Below are 17,392 nucleotides of genomic sequence, written 5' to 3'. Positions count from 1 at the left end.
GAAAAGTTGTTTTGCCATTGCCTTTCTCTTCCTTGGTGGTCCCCCATCCAAGTACCGACCCTGCTTAGCTTCCTGGATCTGATGAGATCGGGCTATACCATACCATTCCACATCCCCCTCCAGCCAAACAGTGGAAAAAGAAACAAAGCAGCTAATCCTTCTCAACTTAATTGTTTCCATATGATAATGAGATGGTCAGAGAATGAAAATACACAATACCAATATGTATCAGTGAGGATCTACTACCACGGGGCATTTAATTGAAGTGGGTCAAAACTGAGTTATCTGGTGAGGGGAAGAACCGGTCTTATCCCTCCCTGCACACCATCAGCTGACAGTGCTACATCCTTGCTGATGTCATGTCCCTCACACTCCAACAATAACACTGGTTGATGCAGCAATATATTTTTCATTCATTCCATGGCTAACTCAAAGAATAACTGGAAATTATCTTCCTGAAATAAAAATTCCACTCATGGAGTGTCCAAATCAAACAGCACCAACAGAATTTATCCTCGCTGGGTTGCAATACCCCAAAGAACTGAAGGTTCCATTGTTGCTCTTCTTGTTGTTTATGTACATATTGACTCTCTCCGGAAACTCCCTGATTCTCTGGGTGGTGGTGTCTAGCTCCCAGTTGCACAAGCCCATGTACTGGTTCCTATGTCATTTGTCCATCCTGGACATGGCTTTCTCCTCTGTTGTGGTTCCCAAAGCCATTGCCGGGTTTACCCCTGGTGGAAAAATCATTTCTTTGGGCGAATGTATGACTCAGTTATTCCTGTTCCACTTCATCGGATGTGCAGAAAGTCTCCTTTACACCCTGATGGCTTATGACCGCTTCATTGCTATATGCAAGCCCCTGCAGTACAGCAATATCATGAATTGGAGAACCTGCCTCATCCTCTCCTTGGGTACAGTAATTGGAGGCTGCTTGAACTCAATGGCAGAGACAATCCTCACTTTTCGCTTGCCCTTTGGCCAAAGAAACCTTGTGGACTACATCTTCTGTGACATCCCGGCTGTGCTGAAGTTGGCTTGTGCTGACACAAGACTCAATGAGATGGTGACCTTGGTTGACATTGGCCTGGTGGCCATGACCTGCTTCCTCCTCATTCTGACCTCTTATGTTTATATTGTGGCAGCCATTTTGAGGATCAAAAGCAGTGAAGGGCGTCGCCGGGCCTTCTCTACTTGCACAGCTCACATTACAGTGGTGGGGATATATTACATACCTGTGGTTTTCCATTATCTGAGACCAGCTTCTCAGGACTCAATGGATGGGGTGGTATGTATGCTGTATACCACTGTAACTCCATTTCTGAATCCTGTCATATACACACTTAGGAACAAGGACATTAAGCTTGCTGTAGTGAAACAGTGGCGTAAAAGTCCAGCATAAACAGGTGGCTCGCTCAAAATTGTCATTTTAATTTAACATGGTCATGTGTGTATGTGTACATGCTGTCAAGTAGCAACCAACTTATGGAGAGTAGACCTCAGCAGGGGGCTTTCAAGGCAAGTGAGAAGCAGAGGTGGTTTGCCAGGGCCTGCCTCTGCAGAGTCTTCCTTGGTGATTGCCCATCCAAGTACTGACCCTGCTTAACTTTCGAGATCTGACGAGATTGGGCTATACAACACTGTCTTCTTTCCAACATGTTCATAAGTCAGTTGAAATACATTTTGGGTTTCACCATGTAATGGGCATGTTGGAATAGTTAATCTGGAACATATTCCCCACCAGTGTTGTACCACTTGTTCTGACACTATTCAGTGTAATGGCACTGAAATGCCATCACAGCCTGGGATCTGGATTCCTAAGAAAAACATTTTATCTGTACGGCTTCTCTTTTCAAATCTGTAAAAGAACCTATTCAGAGTAGTTTTGTCAAAGGACATTAGATGGAAGGTGTGATTAGCTGGCAGATAAAAAGGAACAAGTTATTCAATAGCCTTGGGGCTCTGTAATGAGTTTCTGGAGAACACCTGTGAGTGTGCCTTCTTCTTGTGTTTCCCATCTTTTAAGTTAGAATTTCCCATCTTGTAAGCAAGAATTTGGAAGCAATTTGCTGCATTTTATATCCATCTGCTGTTACTTTTCTGATTTTTCTTTTTACTTTATGAATGTTGATGTTTGAAATGTATATTATAATGCTTCTTCAAGCTGATTTTGTTAGGTTTTAAATCATTTTGTTACACGCAAACACGTGTCCTGTACTGCTTTTAGGCCAGACTCAGAAAAACAGCAGACGGCAGAGTCCAGTGACAAGGGTAAAACTTACTGGTTTATTCGAATAGACGGAAGAGAGTGGATAGAGACTGTAAGGCCCCTCAGAACCCAAGTGCTTTTCAGGGTTTCAAAGCCACTACATGAACTTTTTATCACCTTTGGTTCATTAGCAGAAATTATACATTCAATAAGTTACTGGTCAAGTTTGTTATGTGTACATATGTCCTAACATCATTTCATTGGTTTGGCATAATTAGGAATTGTCCCCTTACTCAATTAACACTTGCAAAAGTTGTTCATCATTTCAAAGAACAAACAGTCCTTTTCTGGCACCTGTAGTGTCAATAAAGTAACTATCTGGTAGCTGTGTGTCATCCTCAAGGCCTTCAGTTTGCCTGTTCCCATCCCTTAACGCTACAAGAATCCATTGTTAGTCTTCGATCTGTTACCATCAGCATAAACAAGTACCCCAATATATAGCATATGCTTGGCTATTCATCTTTCTCAAGAAGACAATGAAGACAGTTTAGCTAAAGCTAGTCCTGTTATCAAGGTTTGAATGTATCTCTTGTGACTTGGCAGAGACCAGGCAGGATGGGCAAGTTGTTTAGTATCTCTAGAATGTGCTTTCAGCTTTACAGCTAACCCAGGCCAAAATGCAAGGCTAGAGAGATGAAGACAAAGGGCCTCTTTCTTGGGTCTGTTACAGAGAGTTAGGCCAATACACAGGTATATTAAAGCTAAATTCTTCTACAGTTATGTTCCTTCTATTCTATGGCAATGCTGTATGTAGTGTTTCATGTATGTCACTCAGGTGTTCTGAGAGCTTCTGCTTACTACTCTTTGGGGCAGATTTGAGTGCATCTTACAATGTGGTATGGCCTCAAACCATGAGCGCAATGGGAGAGAAATGCTTTAAACAATTCGATATAGTAATTAGGGTGGTTTCTTAGTCGTCTCCCCAGATTGCAATTCATATCTTCCTTGCAAGCCCCTTTGTTTGCGGCATGCATGTTTTCTTTCTTATTGCTCAGATAGTTCTTTTCATTCACCTTACTAATAAAACAATTCAGCCAAGTTTTTCAGTTCAATTATTCAGAACGAGACAGGTCAAATATTTACTTAGTGAGAGAGAGGGGGGGGAGGGAGGGATGGACAGATGGACAGATGGATGGACAGACACTGATTTGATAGTTAAAACTTCAAAATTGTTTATAATTATAAAAATTAACTGCTTGTATTTATACAATTATGATTTTATAAATACAAGCAGTTCATTTTTAAAATCTTGCCATTTCTGTTTTGGTATGCTTATTTTCTCCAGTTGTTTTCATAAAACGCTGATTCAAAAATGTGTTTTTTGGGTGGACTAGACTGAATAATGTCAGCTATGAAATAAAACAAAGTTTTGCATAATTGCATTATGTTGATGTAATGCCTTTTTTCAACATGTCATTTTAAAAAGAAAATAAAAGTTTTGGCAGTGCCTCAAACCAGGGACAGCAGGGACCTAACCTAGTAAGATGTTCTTCTGACCTTCTTACACATTACCATAAACCTCACTATACAGGTTGGGAGCTTCACAAGCAGTTAAGGGCAGCCACAACCTGAGTTCTATCGGATCTCTATTAATCAGGCAGAGAGCCTTGACCCAAAACCACACAGAGTCCCCTCTCTTTCCAGAGGCTTCACCAGACAAGTTCCCTCAATCCACTACCCTTCATCCAGCTACTTCCCAGGGCTACTGGGGAAAATGAACTCAGAGTTAACTTTCCCTAATACGCTGTCACTATTTATTTAAACTTGGCCAATTGGTCGTGAGTCATGACCAGAATATTTGAGATTTGTTTGTGTGTATTATTTCCCCTCAGCCAACAATGTCACGCCAGCCAGGTTTAATCAGAACAAAGAATACCTTTTATTTATAACATAGAACACTGGAGTGAATTATTTTAAAACTAATAGATAGATTGTGGTTCAACAGGGAAGGATTACTATGTATCACAACAAGTATTAACAGCCAGCTATAACTTTGCTCCAAAACCTTCTTATTTGGTAACTTCATTAATTGATCTTCCAACAGACTTTCAACTGTCACTGGTCCAGTATTCCACCTGCTCTCATTGGTTGTTCCCTAGGAAAGGTGAGCTGGAACCTGTCCATCAAGGCTGTCAACAAAGAACAATTCTAAGTAGATCTACTCAGAATCCCTCTCAGATCTGCTCAATAGGGCTTACTCCTAGGAAAGTGGTCTTAGGACTGGCATAGGAGTAGGATTAACTCTCAGAGCCTTCTCAGGTAGGTGAACAGGGACATTCATAACTGTTAATATTTGAGTGGCAGTGAAGCCTCTGGATTAATTAGGCCTGATTAAGAATGTGAAGAGGTGGCCTGGCATTCTTGGGAGCTTCAAGGGCAGTGCAAGGGGCAAAAATGACATAGGGCTCTGTTAGCACATAGCCCAACATTGTTTCTGTCCCTCCACTGTTTCTCTCTCCAGCCTAAGAAATGAGGGAAGTTAGGAGAGCCCATCAACTGGAGATTGCCCATCGGAAGCCTATTTAGCGTAGTGGTTAAGACCAATAAAACTCTAATGTGGAGAACTGGCTTTGATTCCCCACTCCTCCACTTGAAGCCAACTGGGTGACTTTGGGTCAGTCACAGCTCTCTCAGAGCACTCTCAGCCTCACCCACCTCAAAGGGTGATTGTTGTGAGGATAATCATAATGCACTTTGTAAACTGCTCTAAGTGGGCATTAAGTTGTACTGAAGGGCAGTATATAAATCAAATATTATAATTATTATTTAAATTCTAAGTACCTAGGCATCAGCCCTTCCAGTCAGCAGAAAATAATCTTCTGGCTTCACTGAATTCAGGTATTCTGACATACAGAACACACTTTCTGGGCATGGATACCATGCACACACAGGAACATACATGAAGCTGCCTTACAATGGATCAGACCCTTGGTCCATCAAAGACAGCATTGTCTACTCTGACTGGCAGCAGCTCTCCAGGGTCTCAGGCAGAGATCTTTCACGTCACCTATGACCTCCTGTTAAGGAGAAGGAATATCATCTGCATGTTGGTGGCACCTCTCTACAAATCCACAGATGATCTCTCCCTGTGGTTTCAAGTAGATATAGGCTGCTTCCTCACACGTTGGATAATCCACTTTCAATACTCTTTAGTGAACGGCTGCTTCCACACACGTTGGATAATCCACTTTCAATACTCTTTAGTGAACATTTGAAACTGATTTTCCATGTGTGGAACAAAAAATCCACTTCAAAAGGATTGCAAAAGTGCATTGAAAGTGCATTATTCAACGTGTGTGGAAATGGCCAACATTTGAAACTGATTTTCCATGTGTGGAACAAAAAATCCACTTCAAAAGGATTGCGAAAGTGCATTGAAAGTGCATTATTCAACGTGTGTGGAAATGGCTACTGTTTAGTAGGAGGATAACATGGAACCTGTGCAGCCCCATAGCAGAAAGGACACGGGCCTGAGGAGCAGTTCCCCGGCACCATCTTTTGGAATTGGTTTATCAAGTATGAGTGGAACCACCCAAACTACAGTGATTTTGTGAATCATCCTAATATGTCCTATCTAGATCCAAACAAAGTGAAATCCTTCTAAAACATATTGATTTTAATGAGAGTTAATCACTTGTTTAATTATTTCTGTGCAAATGATGTGATTAATATCAACTGCATCCTAAGAAAGAAGTCTTGTCTTTAGCTGCATGTACTTCATTGCTGATTAACACTCATGGGTATACTCGAAGGAATGTACAGTCAGTCCTTGGTGTCATCTCTAGGGATGGAAAAGAAACAGAGACAGGAAAACATTGTGAGCTGAACACCTGATTTAGTTCCCCATTGCAAATGATCTTTGGAAGCGTTTGCAATGCTAAATGGGAGTTCGGCCCATTGTGGTTTGTTCAAGTGGTCAGTTCAGTTTTTCAATGTCGTGTGACCATTTGAAACGTGCCAATGGAAGGGACACCATTGCACTTTGGAACGGTTTCCTTGAGCTCTACCAAAAGAAGAGACCTTTTTAATGAGGCCTTCTGGAATTTGCCATTAACTCAACAACAAATGCCATCTCATGAGCACATGTCCCTCTGAACCAAGGTGCTCGAAATAAATGGCAAGTAGAAGAGACTTGTAAAGGCAATTCACACAAAACACAAGTGATTATAAAGGTGAAGGTGAAAGATATTAATCAGAACCAGAGAGAAAATACTCATCGGAAAACCTGTTTTCTTAGACCGAATACTCACCTCTTTGAATAGAGTTATTTATATCAAATGAATGGTTTCTTTGGACAATGCCAGCTCTTTAAGAGCACATCATGTATTCAATAATTGGTTAGATTCCGGTTGAATGGAGTTCCTGTTGAACACCCTACATGTTATTGACCAAGTCAGCTCTTGCTGAAAGGTTTAGAGAAGGAAATGTTGACTCATAAATTAACATTTTGGGGCAGAACAAAGAAGTACAGCCGGGACTTACATTTTTGAACATGACGTGAAATGCAGCAATGAAGACTGTGTTAAAGTTTATATATATTGTAGTCCTTACCAAGATCTTCAGCTGGTGCACCTGTTCTCATTTCCACTGAAACATATAGATCTGACTTTGTACGTATGCCAGTGAGGACAGAATCGATTGAGCACAGACTGTTTTGCAGTTACCATAAAAGGTGTGAATCAAAGTTATTGTAGGGAACTGCTTCTTTGTTCAACAACTTCCGAGGTGGACTGCTCCAACTGAAAATGGATAAAATTGTGCAACTGCCAACTGTTCATATCCTAAATTTATAAATTAGGAAGTTTATAACAATTTCTGTCTCAAGCATGGAACAGGAAATGGCATATTCTTGAAAGTCTAATTTTAATATTTTGATTAGCTTTTTGGATCCAACATTTTCAATAGATTGGAATCAAAATTCTTGGGGCTCTTGTCCTGTATGTGATGATCTAGCGGGTAAAAAGAGGAAATGGGGGATATAGAACACTGGTATTATTCTCTCCCTGAAAGCATCTTAGAGAATAGTAACGGATACAGAACTACTGCCGATAGACAAGTCAAAATGGTCAACATGAGAAGTTTATAACCAAGTGATGTGAATTCAGGGATAGGGATTCTACTTTGACACTCTCTGAATCTGATCATTTGCTATGTATTATTAGCTAAATGCCAGCAATCCTGGAATTGATTCTAAATAATTATTAACTGAGCACAAATAAGTTCTTCTCTTGGCTCAAATCATTATGTGTCATCCTGTGATCATTTGACACAATGAGTTTGGGTGAGACTTTTGCTACTGGATTTCAGGCAGCAATAAAGTGATGCTTGGATGGAGTGTGAAAACACAACATCAGTGCTTAAAAACTTTGAACTTTTAGGATTCATGTACCCCAAAAAACTTAAATTCCTGCTGCTCTTCTTCTTCTTCCTCATGTATATATTGACTCTTTCTGGAAATACCTTGATTCTTTTAGTTGTAGCGCTGGAATCTCATTTGCACAAGCCAATGTATTGGTTCCTCTGCCACCTGTCTGTCATGGATATGATGGTCTCCTCTGTGGTGGTGCCCAAACTGATCATGTGGCTGATAAAGGGAAATGGGCTTATCACCTATGCAGGCTGTGTGTCCCAACTCTTCTTGTTCCACTTCTTGGGCTGTACAGAATGCTTCCTGTATACCGTGATGGCCTTTGACCGCTTCATGGCCATCTGCAAACCACTCCACTACAGAACGTTCATGAACTACCGAGTTTGCTTCTGTCTGGCCATTGGCACTTGGTTCGGAGGATCCCTACACTCTGTGATACAGACATCACTCACTTTTCGCTTGCCATATGGCCGGGGGATCCAGGTGAGCTTCATCTTCTGTGACATCCCAGCTGTGCTAAAGCTGGCCTGTGCAGACACATCCCTCAACGTGATGGTGACCTTGGTTGACATTGGATTTGTGGCCATGACATGTTTCCTCTTGATTCTGACATCCTATGTATATATTGTCTCTGCCATCCTGAGAATCCCCACTTCTAAAGGAAGACACCGGGCCTTCTCCACTTGCACAGCCCACGTAACCTTGGTGGTGATATATTATGTCCCTGTGGTTTACAACTACCTGCGTCCAGCATCTCAGGACTCTCTTGACGGAGTTTTAGCCATGTTCTATACAGCAGTGACCCCTTTCTTAAATCCCCTCATATATACACTGAGGAACAAGGAAATGAAAGATGGCCTGTGGAAGCTCTGCCATAGAAAACCACAATGGTGCATTGGGTAATAAAGATCATTTTCTTAAAAACATTTTTGCTGAGAGGCCAAGGAAGGAAGTAATGTATGAGGTTTAAGTCTTTTAATCTTTATAGAAATAGTATTAAGAAAACCTCACTATTTAGGGAGTAGCAAGTATTAGTTCCAGAAAAGGGGCAAAAATCTTATTATTCTATTTTTATCCTGTCATTTCTCTAAGGAGCTTATTGTAGTACACAGTTTTGCATCCTTCCTTGTTATCCTGACAACAACACTGTGAGGTAAGTTAGACTGAGAGAGAATGCCTGGAACAAAGTTCCCTAGCAAGTTTAGCGGCTGAGTGGAGATTTGGACTGAAGCCTGCCTAGAGCCAGAGCAACATCCTATCCAGTACAGAACATGCATATTTACTGAGTGGCCACATAGTTGGCAATGTAAGTATGAAACAATGACCTGATGTATATTTGCTCTTCATGACTGAGATGTTAACTAAAAATCTACAGCCATCAAATCCTGTTTCTATACTTTTACCACAATTCTAAAATCTATATTGTGAGTTGGCTCCAACCATTTCTTTTGCTGCTAAAAAAGGAGGTATCCCTTTGACTAGCCAAAAAGGATATCCTGGGGTCCTGCATGTACAAAAGCCATGGAAGATGGAGACTGTAGTTAGCATATTTGGGCAAAACAGAGTGAAAAGACTAGATACATTCAACCCTTCTTCTGTTGTTTATTTCTATATCTCATACTGCAGCTGTAATTCTTAAGGGTAAATCAACACATGACTGTTTCAAGAAACTCCAGTTAGCAAGATTCGGGTTCAGTAGCACCTGAAAGACCAACTAGATTTCCAGGGTATGAATTTTCAAGAGGGGATCTTAGGAAGTAAACATTGCGTGAATATCACAATTAGGTATGTATTCGTTTTTAATCATTACTGTACAAATCTCTGTGGAACAGATGTACCCTAATGTTTAAAGATGCATATGTGACATTTTTTCCCTGACCTGGATAGCCCAGATGAGCCTGATCTCATCAGATCTCAGAAGCTAAGCAGGGTCAGTCTTGCTCAGTAATTGCATGGGAGATGAATCCTTCTTTGCAATCAATATATTAAGGCGACAAGTTGTCATGTTTGTTCCTGTGGCAATTTGTAATTTCTTAATTTTCCTGGAAAGGAACATTCCCCAACTAAATTCATCAACTTAGCTCCGGTGGACTCTATTAACAAACTGCCCCTTTTGTGCAGTCCCATGGAAGACTTTGCATTCCCTTTCACGTGCCCCAGCAGCAAGTAATCAAGGTAATCAAACCTTTCTTATTCTCAAGAACTGACCATTGGAGTCTTTGTTCCAACAGCAGGGTGGACTCTCCCACCTCAGGGCATGTTTTACCCTATAAGAGTAGTGCACTGGCCCCATTCAAATCATGCACACTTATTGGATTCAAAGTGCTGCTCCTTTGAGGTTACCCTCAGCCTCTTGCTCTCTTGGCCGAGAACGCTGGTGTTTGAAGCTCTTCCCCCATGGACTTCCCTGCTCTCCAGATAGGTAATTATCACCTTGCAAACCCTCAAATCTATTCCACCTTCACCACTATTTTTCCTAGGCCACTTGTATGCTTGTATGTAATCTTGTGTGTATGAATTTTGACCCTTGAATAAAACTACATTGTAATTAAGAACACCGGCTTCATGTGCATCCTTGGGAAAGGACTGTAAATTACTGGTGAAAAAGATCCTATTGTTACCGCATTTTGCATACCTGTCTTCCTTGCTGCTAATTCCCCTCCACAATTCTATGTACTTGCAAGGAGACCCATTCAGGTACCAGTGGCCATGCCCGCCTGCCCCCCCCCCCCGCCTTCATCTGGCCGAGATCAGCGAAGGAGGAGGAGGAGGGAATGCCCACATGCCTGCCCTCCCCATTCTAGAGCCTGTTGTATTTTTTCCCACAATGGGCTCTGTTGCTAGTATTCCAATAAATATTAAAATAAATAGTTAACTACAAATAGTTAATATATATATGCTGTTGTACTGCAAATTACTGTTGGGTAAAAATATATGGGGACAGTGGTCCAAAATCACTTGGTAGTATATCGCAGTGTGGGCATTTCTCAGGTGAATGGTAAGTACAACATGTCTTAAATCCTCAATAAATGGCTATTCTGATGTGTCTTTCTAGGTCCAACCAAGGCAACAAAATCTCACTCCCAGGGCTTTTTTTCAGCAGGAACGCAGTGGAATGGAGTTCCAGAACCTCTTGAAAATGGTCACATGGCTGGTGGCCCCGCCCCCTGATCTCCAGACAGAGGGGAGTTTAGATTGCCCTCCGCGCCATCGAGCAGCGTGGAGGGCAATCTAAACTCCCCTCTGTCTGGAGATCAAGGGGCGGGGCCACCAGCCATGTGACCATTTTCTCCAAGGGCAACCCACTGAGTTCCACTACCTCTTTTCCCAGAAAAAAACCCTGCTTACTCCACAGATTAATCACCATCCTCACCTCCGCAGGAAATGATATACAAAGGTCTCAGCTTGTCCATTTGTCCTGACAGACTGCTAGCTTGATTCTTATTTCGAGATTCTTTCTCAAAGAACAATATTCATATCTCAATCTCTTCCTAAAATGTATAAGCACAACACTAGTATCTGCTATCTTCCTACAATAGATAATATCCTACTATATAAAAGGCTAACTATGTTCCAGACATCTCACTTCCTACTGTGGTGTGCCACCAGGGGGCACTGCCATGGACGGAACCCAGAAAGGGCAGCCTGTCCCTCTGAGAGTGTGCCACAGAAGGAAGCCCAGGCAGGGATCAGGCATGGAGCAGGTGGCAATGCCTGCATCCTGCCTACACCCAGCTGCAATCAGGAGTGGAGCAGGTGGCAATGCCCACCATCCCTTCACCCAGCCAGGATCAGGAGTAGACATGGGCACGAACAGCATTACGAACATTAAAAACCCATGAACAGCCCAATCTGCTATTCACGAGCAAGCTGTTCGTGAGGCCCCATCCTAAACAAACAGGTAGTTGCTAAAAGCTTTGTTTGTTGCCTTTGGCAGCCGTTTGGCAAGCCAGACAGTCTGGCACCTGCTGCAATTAATCCCTTTGGCAACCAGAGGGAGGGAGGGAGGGAGTGAACTCTGTCTGAACTCCTCGCTTTCCGTCTGGCTTTAACCCTTCAAAGTACTTCCAGCAGAGAGTTCCGTTTTTGCCACTGGGAAGAGAAAATGACAACAAAGGGGGAGACCCATGGATCATGCTTTTCCCAGGGTGCAATCTCTCTACAACTTGGGGGTCTTTGGAGGACAGTGAGGACTATGTCCCGTACAAATTTGGTGGGTATTGGACATTGGGAAGACCAGTTTGTAACCCCTCAAAGTAGCTGCCTTCCAACAGGCAGTTCCGTTTTTGCCACTGTGAACAGAAAATGACAGCAAAGGGTGGGGGGGCACGTGGATCATGCCTTTCCTGGGCTGCAATCTCTCTGAAACTGGGGGGGGGGTGTCTTCTGAGGACAGTGGGGACTAAAGAGGGAGAGCCATGGATCATGCCTTTCCTGGGCTGCAATCTCTCTGAAACTGGAGGGGGGGGGGTGTTCAGAGGACAGTGACGACTATATCCCCTGCAAATTTGGTGGGTATTGGACATTGGGAAGATTCTCCCATATGCGAGAGGGATGGAGAGAATCTCCCCACCTCTCTCGCACTGGGCAGGCAGCCTGGCTCTGCGACTGCTCTCCTGGCCCTTTAAACTATCCGCTGGCAGTCGGCAGGGGGAATTCCCTCCCTGCTGCTTGCCAGCTGATAGTTTAAAGGGCCAAGTAAGTGGGTTTGAGGGGAGGGGGGATAAGTGAGGGGTGTTGGGGGTGGGGGGGTTCTGGTCCCCACGAACAATGAACAACGAACATGTCCAGGAACAGTTCATGTTCATCCATGTCCGTTGTTCGTTGTTCGTGGATGGCACCAAATGTCGAAGAGCGTGTTCGGGATTTTTTTCCATTCATGCCCATGTCTAATCAGGAGTGGAGCAGATGGCAATGTCTGCCCCCCGCCCCTTCACTCGGACAGGATCAGTCACGGAGGAGGAAGAGGCAATGTCCTCCTTCCCACCCTTCTCTTTCTAGAGCCCATTCTATTTTTTCTCACAACAGGCTTTGTTACTAGTCTATAAATAAAGTCACTACTCAAAAATCATGGTCATTGAATGTTCTCCCAAGGTATCTTTCATAGTATCAAGGAGCATGCTGACTCATTTTAGATATCAATTAATTTGTAAGGCTTCTTTTCCCTCCCTGTACACATTTCATTTCTTAAAGGTACATGCCTCAACCTGAGAAATAATGAATAACAACCCTGCCAATCCATCATAAATAACATGACTAGTCTATAGTTTGGTTCAGGCCATGTGGTGTAATCACATTTAATTCATTAGTCCAGAAAGCTTCCCTTTTCAGAAACTCTCTGTGTAACTCCTTGGATTTATCCTCCTTTAGGACCTGTAATACTGAGTAGCTAAACTGTCTGGCATCATTGTGGGATTCCAAAAAATGTTGAGTAAGAAGTGCCTCCACAATTTTGTTTTTTATCCTCGAACTATGTTCTTGAATGCAGACCTTCACTGCCCTCTGGGTATTCCCAATATAAATTAATGGACACACGCACTCAATAATGTACACAACCCTGTGGTATGACAAGCGGAGAAATGATTCAGCTTGATAATGTATCCTGTACTGCTAACTCTAAATTCTTTACCACTGACTGCTAGGTCGCAGAGGTTACACCTCCTTCAATGAGAATGCTCCTTGGCACTCGTAGCTTCTGCTGCGGGCTGACGCAAGTCTGAATATACTAGTAGGTCTTTAAAGTTGCAGGTACCGTGAAATCCTATTGATGGTGGCTCTGCACACCCGGGAATGTGATCAACTAGGTACCAATGTCTCTTAACTATTCTACTGATGCCACTGGCCAGGTACATGTAGTCCACTGCCTACCTATGGGCACTATCCTTTTTCTGTTCTTTACACCAAAACAGTTAATTCCTGTTTATCCTAGCTGCCTTTGTTACCGCTCTAGTGATAACACTTTCAGGGTATCCCCATTGTAGAAAATCCTTACTCAGCTGATCTTGCTCCCTCACATAGTCCGATTCTCTGGAAGAATTCCTACATAGCCTCAAATACTGTCCATACGGTGTGTTATAACATAAATAGTGTGAGTGGTGTGACAAGAAATGTAAGTATGAATTTCTATCAGTCTGCTTCTTGAATGGCCTTATGCCTATGGTGTTATAAGTGGTCCTGAATGTGACTATGTCCAAAAAATTAACAAAAGTTCAGCTGTGATGCCAGGTGAACCAGATATTAGGCTCTAATGTATTCATCCAGTTAGCAAACCTATCTGCTGATTCAGCCTCATTATAAACCAAATACAGGTCATCAATAAATCTTCTGAAAAAAACAACAGCATAATACGGATTGGCAACTTGGTTCTGTATTGTATGCTGTTCTAAACTGGCCATATACAAGTTAGAGATGCTTGGGGAAGCCACGCACCCCATGGCCACCCCCTTCACTCAGTAGAAAAAATCTCTCTGAAAGTGAAAATAATTCTTCTCAAGGAAGGTATCTCATAATGACATAATAAAAGGATTGGAGGGTCTGTCTGTCCGTTCCCAAAGAGCACTTGCTCTACCACAATTCTAGCCTCATAATGGAGTATTGAGGTGTAAAAAATAATATATCCATGGTTAACATCACTGCATGTGGGTAGACTGTCTACTAATTTAATGAACTCCCTAGTATCCTGTATGTAGGTGGACATCTTTTTTACAAGGGGCTGCGGATAGTGATCAACAAATTGAGCCAAGAGTTCAAGCAAAGAGTTAGAACCCGAGAATATGGGCTTCTTCAGGGAGAGGGACCTTCCTTGTGTATTTTTGGTAAGATATAAAAAACAGGTATTCTCGGTGCAGGGTTGATGAGGAACTTACATGTTGCTGGTGTAATCTGCCCTGCTAGTAACGCTTCATCAGCTGTGACTTTAATGATGCTTTCAATGTGTTTTGTGAGCATGTAATTTCCACGTCATTTTTAAAAGAAAATAAAGATTTTGGCAGAGCCTCAAACTGGGAACAACAGGGACCTAACCCAGTAAGATACTGTTGTGACAATCCCCCTTACACATTGCCATCTACCATAAACCTCACCATACAGGTTTGGAGTTTCACAAGCAGTTAAGGGCAGCCACAACCCAGCTCCTGTCTCAACTCCATTTATCAGGCAAAGAACCCTGAGCCAAATCTATACATGGTCCCTTCTCTCCTCTCCCCAGATACTCCCGCAGACTGGCAATTCAATTCTGTTGCAATTCAATTCCTTCAGTTCATTAGGCTTCACTCAGCTACTTCCCAGGGCTACTGGGGAAAGGGAACTCAGAGTTAACATGCCCTAACAGGCTGTCACCATTTATTTAAACTTGGCCAATTGGTCATGACCAGAGTGTTTGAAATGGGTTTGTGTGTTTTATTTCCCCTTAGCCAACAATGTCACACCAGCCAGGCTTAAAATAAACAAAGAATAACTTCTATTTATAACATAGAACACTGAAGTGAATTTCATTCATTCATTCATTCATTCATTCATTCATTCATTCATTCATTCATTCATTTATTTATTTATTTATTTATTTATTTGGGCTTATACCCCACCCTTCACACAAGTGGACTCAGGGCAGCTTCCGACAAGATATACAGTTAAAAAATACAATAAAACATTATGACCACATTGATCCAAACAACATGAAAACATCCAGGCGCCACCAAGCAATGATTTTAAAACTCAGATAGATTGTGGATCAACAGAGAAGGATTACTATGTATCAGAACAGGTATTAACAGCCAGCTATATCTTTGTTCTTTATCTCCAGCAGCTCCAAAACCTTCTTCCTCAGTAACTCCTAGGGATCCCAGACCCCCGGTGGGGGCGGGGCATTCCCCGCCCCCGCTCCCCACACCCTGCCCACACTTACCTGAGCAGCAGGGGGCGTGCACCTTCCTTGTGCACTCCTTCGCAGCACGGGGCACTTCCGTACGCTACAGCTGCCAGCATCGGGCCCGTTTTGGCCCAGATCGGTGCCGCTGTGGAGCGCTCTACAGCGCTCAAAATTGGCCCGATCCATGGCAAACTGGGCCGATTTTCAGCAGCTGCGGAGCACAGGAGTACTCCTGCACTCCACAGTGCCCCCAAATCGGCCTGTTTCAGCATGAATCGGGCCCATTTTGAGGAGCTGCAGAGTGCAGGAACGCTCCTGCACTCCGCAGAGCCCAAAATGGGCCCATTCTGCCACGGATTGGGCCCGTTTTGAGGCACTGCGGAGCGCAGGGAACTGCCGATTTGTTCAACAACTTCTGAGATGGACTGCTTCAACTGAAAATGGATCAAATGGTGCAAACACCATGATTTATTAGTTCATACCCTGAATCTAAAAATTAGCAAGTTTATAACAATTTCTGTCTCAAGGATGGAGCAAGAAATTGCATATTCTTGAAAGTCTAACTTTCATATTTGGATTAATATTTTGGATCTGACATTTTCAATAGATACTCTGCCAGGCTGAAAGTGCAGGAAGTGATTCTGCCCGAGTTTGGAATCAAAATTCTTGGGGTTCTTGTCCTGTATGTGATGACCTAGTGAGTAAAAAGAGGAAATTGGGGATATAGAACAGATTATGAATTGGCTCCAACTAGTTCTTTTGCTGCTGAAAAAAAGGGGGTATCCCTTTGACTAGCCGAAACGGATATCATAAATAATATCCTGGGGACCCGCATGTACAAAAGCCCTGTAGGATGGGGACTGTAGTTAGGAGTGGATTTGGGCAAAACAGAGTGAAAAGACTAGATAGATTCAACCCTTCTTCTGTTATTTATTTCTGTATCTCATACTGCAGCTGTAATTCTTAAGTGTAAATCAACACATGACTGTTTCAGGAAACTCCAGTTAGCAAGATTCGGGTTCAGTAGCACCTGAAAGACCAACTAGATTTCCAGGGTATGAACTTTCAAGAGAGGATCTTAGAAAGTATTCATTGCGTAAATATTGCACTTAAGTATGTATTCATTTTTAATCATTACTGTACAAATCTCTGGAACAGATGCACCCTAACGTTTAAAGATGCATATGTGACATTTTTGCCCTGACCTGGATAGCCTGGGTTAGGGCTTTTTTTCTGGAGAAAGAGGTGGGGAAACTCTCACACAGGGCAACCCTTGGGAGGAGGTGATGCACCTCTCACTACATGCATATGTGCACAGCATGCACTCCCAGGACTGCACGATGACATCAGTTCCAGGAAGTGACATCATCACGCAGGCTGTGATGATGCCCCGGGAGTGCTCCCGTGCTCCATAGGGGTCCAATTCAGCCCGGATGAGGTGAAATTCAGCCCAGAGCAGACCTGAATCAGCCTGGAACAGGCTGCTGAGCTGTGGGGGGCACTTCCCCACCCAGAAGTGGCTGAATCTGGCCCATATACAGTCCAGATCAGCCTGGGATGGGCTGCTGCCACATGGGAGAGCACTTTGCCACCTGGCAGCAGCCCAATCATGGCTATTTAGGGCCTGATCATGACCATTTAGTGCTCTAAATGGGCCCAAAGAGCTCTTCCCCAGCTGGACAGCGGCCCAATCCTGGCCATTTTGGGCCCGATCTTGGCTGTTTCAGGCCCTAAATGGGCCAAAAATTTCCAAAATGGGCTCAAAATGACCTGGATCAGGCCCGAGTCAGCTTGGAACAGGCTGCTGCCAGGTGAGGGAACCCTAACTGGGCCCAAAATGGCCAAAATGGGCTTGAAACAATCCCAATAGGGCCCAAGATGGCCTGGA

General features: G+C 43.1%; 2 protein-coding genes across 2 annotated transcripts; both read left to right on the top strand.

Annotated features, from left to right (window-relative positions):
- Nucleotides 1-475: 475 nt before the first annotated feature.
- LOC129340227 (olfactory receptor 10G6-like) lies at nucleotides 476-1,402 on the top strand. The gene has a single exon (XM_054994886.1). The coding sequence runs from the start codon at nucleotides 476-478 to the stop codon at nucleotides 1,400-1,402; it is 927 nt and encodes a 308-aa protein (XP_054850861.1).
- Nucleotides 1,403-7,598: 6,196 nt separating this feature from the next.
- Nucleotides 7,599-8,540, top strand: LOC129339793 (olfactory receptor 10G6-like). Its single transcript, XM_054994372.1, has one exon. It carries the CDS (start codon nucleotides 7,599-7,601, stop codon nucleotides 8,538-8,540), a length of 942 nt encoding a protein of 313 aa, XP_054850347.1.
- Nucleotides 8,541-17,392: the final 8,852 nt, after the last annotated feature.

The sequence above is a fragment of the Eublepharis macularius genome, chromosome 12 (assembly GCF_028583425.1).
Source record: "Eublepharis macularius isolate TG4126 chromosome 12, MPM_Emac_v1.0, whole genome shotgun sequence".
NCBI classification, from domain to species: domain Eukaryota; kingdom Metazoa; phylum Chordata; class Lepidosauria; order Squamata; family Eublepharidae; genus Eublepharis; species Eublepharis macularius.
The sequence above is the reverse complement of the archived record's forward strand: the minus strand, read 5'-3'. Positions and strand labels throughout refer to the sequence as shown.

Coding starts and splice junctions, on each gene's coding strand:
- LOC129340227 (XM_054994886.1), top strand. CDS start 476: ATGGAGTGTCCAAATCAAACAGCACCAACAGAATTTATCCTCGCTGGG.
- LOC129339793 (XM_054994372.1), top strand. CDS start 7,599: ATGGAGTGTGAAAACACAACATCAGTGCTTAAAAACTTTGAACTTTTA.